At 38.2% G+C, this 7,822-nt stretch overlaps 1 protein-coding gene across 1 annotated transcript in view; it reads left to right on the forward strand.

Moving 5' to 3' along the window:
* Positions 1-7,822, forward strand: part of LOC104126260 (sodium leak channel non-selective protein) — a gene marked incomplete at its 5' end in the record, with an annotated part of 155,188 nt that overhangs the window by 122,051 nt on the left and 25,315 nt on the right. The window contains 6 exons of the mRNA XM_035894172.1: positions 1,229-1,285; positions 1,669-1,789; positions 1,891-2,022; positions 3,805-3,972; positions 5,221-5,325; positions 6,046-6,152. Of these exons, the coding sequence (XP_035750065.1) occupies positions 1,229-1,285; positions 1,669-1,789; positions 1,891-2,022; positions 3,805-3,972; positions 5,221-5,325; positions 6,046-6,152 (690 nt within the window). The remainder of the gene's footprint in view (positions 1-1,228; positions 1,286-1,668; positions 1,790-1,890; positions 2,023-3,804; positions 3,973-5,220; positions 5,326-6,045; positions 6,153-7,822) is intronic.

Here is a 7,822-nt window from a genome sequence, read left to right on the forward strand (position 1 = left end):
CTGCTGAAGTCATTCTTCTTTGTATAAAAAGGCTAAATATTACTGGAGCAAGAACTTAACTCGTGTCACCTAGATATGTACTTATTACTTACAGAGTGGTTCTCACTCTCTTTGGCAGCCTAATGGGTGTTTGGACACGGTAGGTGAAGCCCAGCAATTTCATAGGAAAATTCAGGTATGGAGAATCTAGAAATAGTAATGATTGAAAATGATTGAAGAAGTAATAAAAGAAATAGGGCTTGGGGAAGGATATTTTGTGTGTCAACTGAGGATATGGTCCAAGATATTTTGAAGTAAAAGGAAAGAACTCCTGAGGAAGCACTTTGGAACATAAAATTCCACACACACCCCATCCCCAAGAAAAATACAAAATTAAGTCCTTGCTTGCAAAAGCAAGACCTGGAAACAAGGCCAAGCGCAAGGTCATGCACCTGGGTTGGGGTAACCCCGGTATCAGTACAGGCTGGGGGAACAAAGGATCGCGAGCAGCCCTGCTGAGAGGGACTTTGGGGTGCTGGTGGATGAAAAGCTGGACATGAGCTGGCAATGTGTGCTGGCAGCCCAGAAGGCCAACCATACCCTGGGCTAGCCCAGAAGAGAAGGAGAAGAGAAGGCTGCGGGGAGACCTGATTGTGGCCTTTCAGTACCTAAAGGGGGCCTATAGGAAAGATGGGGAAAATCTTTTTAGTAGGGCCAGCTGTGTCAGGACAAGGGGTAATGGCTTTAAACTAAAACAGGGTAGGTTTAGACTAGATATAAGGAAGAAATTCTTTACAATGAGGGTGGTGAAACACTGGAACAGGTTGCCCAGAGAGGTGGTGGAGGCCCCATCCCTGGAAACATTCAAGGCCAGGTTGGACGGGGCTCTGAGCAACCTGATCTAGTTAGCGGTGTCCCTGCTCACTGCAGGGGGGTTGGACTAGATGACCTCTAGGGGTCCCTTCCAACCCAAAATTCTATGATTCTATGATTCTATGAAACTAGAAGTTTAAAGAATCATTGGAGGAATTACAGGTAGGCCATGAATTAAAGTGATACTAGCTGTGTTGGTAATATGACTAAAATTGCATAGATTAAATGAAACTTATACAGACATTTAAAATTAAGCCAAGATAAAACATAGCCTTGATTTTGGATATAAATTACTTTGAGTTGATGGATGCATGGTGTAATTATAATGCTGACTAAAATAAAATGTAAATGACTGTATCTTTTCTTCTTTTTATAGTTCTAAAACAGATCCTGTTACTGGAGCTGTGAAAAATACCAAATACCATCAGCTTTAGTAAGCACTGCAAAAGTAACTTTGCTTGGTCACCTAAGCCTGCAGTATAAGTGTGTGAGCGCACACATGCATGTATGTGTGTATGTGTGCATGCACATGTGTATTTCTTTTTTTTCCCAAAAAAGGTTTTTCTTTCCATGGAGTTGTTTGGGGAGGAGGATGAATAGGAAGAAATTTTTTATTTTTTTTTATCAGACTTTTCTTCTTCGCTTGCATGTAGCTTCCCTAGTTTTATTACGCATTTCTGAAATACTGAAGTCATTGACACTCCTCAGCGTAATTTATTTTTCATAGGAAAGCACTTAACTGTGGTGTAGACACAATACAAGCGACGTAGCACTCTTGACGTTTCTGTAATGGTTATCCTTATGCATTGTTCACAGTGACTTGCTGGGTTTGGTTACTTACCTGGACTGGGTCATGATCATTGTTACGATATGCTCCTGCATTTCCATGATGTTCGAGTCCCCCTTTAGAAGAGTTATGCATGCTCCAACACTCCAGGTACTGTCGCAGAATCCTTTTAGATTTGATGAAGCACAGTCACCTTGTTTTTCTCCACTGCCTATTCCTAAATTATGCCTGTTCTCTGCTTTGATTTTCAGATTGCTGAATATGTTTTTGTAATATTCATGAGCATCGAGCTTAATCTGAAGATTATGGCAGATGGCTTGTTTTTCACACCAACAGCTGTCATTAGGGACTTTGGAGGAGTTATGGACATATTTATATATCTTGTAAGTTTTTATATCTATAGGAGGTTTCTGTAGCGTTCTTAATTTTTATTTCTTTGAGTATATAAATGTTTGGTAATGTTAAAAAGTCTGCACACGGGTGCAAATGCAGTAGTATAATTTTTGTACAAACGCTACTGTTTTCATGTGTGGTCCTGTCAGTTATGTGTGCAAATACTTGTTTAGACATCTAAAAATACACTGGCATGTGATAAGCACCTGGCGATTTAGTGTAATGCCATTGTATGGCCTCTTTTAATTATTTATTTGTTGATGTGTTTTAAGTATCAGACCTGATTTCATTCCAAAGTAAGCTCAAGACCTCTGACCTAGCTGCAGCATTTTTATGCAGGAGAATCTTTATTTTATCTATTTCTTAGCACCATTCATTGTTTCCTCCCCTCTTGAGAATTCTGCTTTATAGAAGGTGTTTCAAAAGCCTCAAGGATTTGATAGAGGGGCACATCCTTGTTGCTGGTGTTGCTATAGGAGAAAGAAAGCAAACAGCATCTTTCTATATTCCACACCTATCAGTAGTGGTTCTCAGGAAAAAATTATTCTATTGTTTTCTTTGTCCCCCGATAATTTCTTGCTTTCCATTCAAATACAAGAGAAGGGGGTCTGTTTCCCCTTCATGTATGACAATAAACACCACAGAATGTGTCAAAACCAGTACTCAGTATAATACAGTATGAAATATTTTCTAACTGAAGAAATTACTAAGCAAAATGGCTTTGATGGATTTAGATTAAATCTTTCAGAGATTAATCCACCAGACAGATGTGCTGCATAAAATTTGTCACGATCAATTTGTATCAAAGATTCCATTGTTAGCATAAATAAAAATATGCATACTTATACAAAACTCCTACTGTAGTATGCATAATCAGTATGTGCATTAATTTCTTGAAATCCCTCTGAATCCGTCTGCTTGTCTGAAGGAAAATTTAGGTGGTGTAGCTTGGATATTCCAAATGGTCTTAAAAGAATATGAAAGAAAGTCAGAAGCACTAGAAAATCTTTTTGTTTTGGTGGGGTGGCTGTCTTTTAACACTGTTGGTTTTAACAAATCACATTATGTTTTAAATCATATTGGTGGTATCAGCTTGATACTCCCTTTTTTGTGCACTTCCCTCTTTGTAACACTCTCACCTCTGTCACCCTGTAGTAACATTGGCTTTATAAATACATTTTAAAAAATAAGAAGTTATTAACAAACTTTATAATCAATAACCATCTGTCAGATATTGTTCAGGCTACAAGACCCAGCTATGCTGCTTGAAAACACTTTTGAATGAATAATACTCATGTGAAAAAACCACATGGTGACAAAACTACTTATGCCTGTAACAAAGTGGTAGGAAAAACTGGCGAGGAAACTTAACAGACTTTCCAGGTGAGGATATCTCAGTTTCAGGATAGAATCTCTGTTTGAAACGAGAAGGATGTGGAGACATGATGCTACCTGCTCCAAGAATATAGTTCATGTCCCTGCTCTGAATCAGCCAATTTCTTCTTTTGGAACTGTTCCATCTGCTGAAAAGAGTAAAATAGATTTTGAGTCAAAGGGGGAGGCAGAGGCTGAAGCTGATGCCCATTAGTTAGGACAATCAGCCAGGGCACAGGCGATCCAAGTCCTTTTCTTAAATTAAGCTTTTTTTGCCTTAATCTTCCTTTTAATTTTAAGGAAGGGAAGTGTTTATTGATCTTCTGTGCTGTGTCTATGTCAAGTAAGATATTGTAAGCCTAATCCTTCTTTGCCCCTTTTTGTGCTCTGTCTCCAAGGTAAGTTTGATATTCCTGTGCTGGATGCCTCAGAACGTCCCTGCCAAATCAGGAGCTCAGCTCTTAATGGTACTCCGCTGCCTCCGACCTCTTCGAATTTTCAAACTGGTCCCTCAGATGAGGAAAGTGGTGCGAGAGCTGTTTAGTGGCTTTAAGGAAATCTTTTTGGTATGTGCCAATTATTTTGTTCTTGTTGTTCAAAAGAAGATATGGAGGAGTAATGAGATACCATTTTGCTTTAAGGTTTATGTTTTCTAATCTTTTGTCCATTGCTGTCTGTTTACTTTTCATTGTAGCTACCACTGCAGATGACCACAGAACAGGTTACAAATTAGGATTACAAGTAATTTATTTACATTTATATGGAATAAAGCTGCTGTAATAATTCTTTTATAAATGATATTATTTCTTCCGTATATATTTGGCCATAGGAGGACTAGTGAAATAAAACCTAGCCCTTATTCACAGTTTTAGTTGGAGAAGAAAGATGAGAAGTAGGGTATGGCAGCTCTGCAAGAACAAAAGTAAACCTGGTTTCCAAGCTGAAGGTCTCTACCTCCAAGTTTTTTGAGAGGCAACCAGAGACAATGCAGTTGTTCATCACAGTTCTGGATCTCATTGTTATGTCACTGTTATTATGGTCATGATTATGCAGTTATAGTAATAGTAGTAGAGGTAGTAGTAATAATGACGATGATGATGATGGTGATGATGACGATGATGATGATGATAATAATAATAATAATAATAATGAAGTCTGTGATTGCTTGATCAGAACACAATCTATTGTCTTGGGACCCAGCTTTCCTTAAGTGATAGGTGTCAGCCTAAACAACAGACATTTTATTCCTGAAGAGAATACTGTATTAGGTCAGGTTATTAAAAAGAAGTAAGCTACAAAGTGTTTGCAGATGGTAATAGAACAAAGACAAAAAGTATAAAAGTAGTTAGCATTTCATAGATACTATATCTTAAAGATATTTATATCATAATTTGCTCATGCATATCTTTATTGTAGCTATCCTGGATTTAACTATCTTACAACAGCTTAGATTAATTAGTAAAGTCTGATTCAGCAAAACAGAAGTGGCACATATTTAAGTACTTGAAGAGTTCTCTTTAAACTGAATGGCAATTCTTGTGCATGCAGAATTTAGCAAGGTTGTACACTAAGTGCAAGAAAGCTTTGATCCTTGTCTACAATTCTTAGATGGTATGTTAATAATAATAATTAATAATAACACAGCACCTAGTTACTGGTTCAGAACCCACAGTAATGTCATGAAAAAGGTCATGGAAGCTTTATCTGAAGGTGTATGCAACAAAATGATCCTCCCTGAAGTTCACGGAAGGATCTGACCCCCTTTCTCAAGTCTGCAGCAGGAGAGCTTGACAAGTCTACCTTCATCTTTACAGGTTTCTATTCTTTTGCTGACATTAATGCTTGTTTTCGCAAGCTTTGGAGTGCAGCTATTTGCTGGAAAACTGGCTAAATGCAATGATCCGCACATCATCTCTAGGGTAAGAACTGCTTTCCTGCTTCAAAATAATAGTATGCTGTGCCATTTCTGCCTGCTGGGGAAAGCAAGTGGGTCAATCAGACCTATCAACTGAGAGATGGAGATCTTGGGCACTTTCTTGTTCAGAAGCAGGTTGATGGAGGGAAAGATGATAAAGGAGTGTGTGAATGAGGGTAAGGCTGCATTTTCATGTAAAAAAGTAAAGCAAGTCCAGATATCAGGGACTGTGTGAAAAAGCTGTCATATGTTCACGCCATATTACCTGCAAAGGACTGGATGTCACATGGAATTAACCATAGAAAATGACACCTTTGCATTTCCTAGGTCAGCAGCTAAAAAACAGGTTAGGCTGCTAGAGGTCAAAAGCACTAGGAATGGTACATAGGTTACATGAAGAAAGTTAGCTGTATTTCTTACTCCCTTTGGAGAAATATCATCACCCAAAGAGACCAATGGTCTTTAGGAAAGAGATGAATGGGTAGTCTTGCAAAATGAAAAGCACTTTCAGTCCTGGAAGGAGAAGGGAGTTTTGAATCCTTCCTAAATAAAATACATTCTTCATTTGGGTAAAGGTCCATGACTATTAATCCCAGAACTGTAAATAACCCTTCATTTCTGTTTACATTGCTTCCCCATCATGGCAAGTGTGCTGTCTGTACTGCCATTTTGGCATCTCTCATGGCCATTATTTAATCTCAGGCTGTGTTTTATTTCACTATAGGAAGATTGTCATGGCATCTTCAGAATAAATGTAAGTGTTTCCAAAAATCTCAATTTAAAGCTAAGACCTGGAGAGAAAAAGCCTGGATTTTGGGTGCCACGAGTCTGGTAAGTTGCTACACATTGGCCTATCTTTCAGCTTTTGATGTAGAATACAGCTTAAATCTCATGGCATTAAACTACTGATGTAGGGCTTTTATTGTAGTCAGATGATATTAAGAGTAAAATTTCTACTATATTTACCAAGGAGCCAGATATATGAAACTTCTCCAGTCTTAATCTGATGTTCTGTTCAGAAAGGAAAAAAAATACCTGTAGGTATTGAACCTAGGTAGGAATTAGATATGATTATTATTATTATTACAGTGGCAGTTATGGGCTTGAACCAAGATTATCACTTAATTGAGCTTTAGTACTGTTATGAAGACATACTGAGAGCCACACCTCAACCACAGAACCTAAATCAGCCTGCCTACAGCTACCCACAAAAAACCAGTGAGCATGGCATGCCTAAAACCAACCTTTCTCTTCTGTGGCCATTAACCACGCCAGCTAGCAACTTCTTTATGTTTCCCATGCCAGGAGTCCTTGTGGTCTATCTGGTGCAGTAAAAATTATTTAAGAGCTAACATTATGTTTGTGATTAGTATTCTGTTAAAGTCCATTTAATATTTCCCAACACCTGAACAGGCAAAAACCCTATTTTTAATTGTTTACATTTTTAAGTTGGTTGGCATTTTGCAAAATCAGCTAAACAGCCACAATTATTTTAATTGGCTGTGTGCGTGGATAAAGAATGTACCAGCAGGGGTAGATTCAGAGCCATCCCACACTAATGAAATAATATGCTGTGATTTGAACAGGCAGTGAAACTCTGACATCTGCAGAAGTCTTTGTTTCTGTATGCTTCAGACAAATTCTTCCTCGACTAAGCAAATTCAATCCTCTTCAGCTTGATCCAGAAATAAGCAAAAACTGCCTTAATCAGCATAACTGTAAACTTTGGGGAATGTTTTGTTATTGCAGAAAAATGTTTTATTGAAAGGACATTTATACCACCTGTTGGCTGTGCCAGGCCAGCTTTTCAAGAGCCGGATGTTAGTGTAAGGACCATATTTAAAAGAAATATCTACATCTGAAAGCTCTCTTTTTCACTGAATGGTTGGATTTTCAGAAGCACCAAACACTTAACAATTCTTCTGGAATACAACTATTTACCTTATAAATTCCTGAATATTAATTGGGCTCCTTGGATTATCTATCTCGAATTGTAGAGGCGGAGCAATGTGCTAACCTAGCCCAAAGAGACTACTTTTAATGTTCAGCTGGAACCATTCTCTTGAATCTCAAGTGATACAAAAGGTCAGAGTATATGGTATAGGAAAGACGAGAAGATGTCATGTCCTCTCAGTAAGTTTTGCTTTAGACCATGAGCCTGATGATAATGAAATAAGGAACAACATTTTCTAAATGGTCTCACTGACTTTGCAGTCCGAATCATTTATGTGGATTCAAGACTGGTCTTCTTCAGGTAAATTTATTTTAGAATCTGGCCAATGCCATCAGATCCATTTTTTGATGAATGCTGTATTGTGCTAATTTCATTGACAAAATCAGTAAAATGCAGCAACATGTTATGAGCTTTATTACTGTGAATCAGATTCTTGACTTGTATTGGGTTTCTGTGGCAAGGTCTTGGTAGTGGGGGGGCTACAGGGGTGGCTTCTGTGAGAAGCTGCTAGAAGTTTTCCCTGTGTCCACCGCTGGCCAAGGCCAAG

The sequence above is a fragment of the Egretta garzetta genome, unplaced genomic scaffold, assembly GCF_000687185.1.
Source record: "Egretta garzetta isolate BGI_Z169 unplaced genomic scaffold, ASM68718v1 scaffold450, whole genome shotgun sequence".
Taxonomy (NCBI): Eukaryota; Metazoa; Chordata; class Aves; order Pelecaniformes; family Ardeidae; genus Egretta; species Egretta garzetta.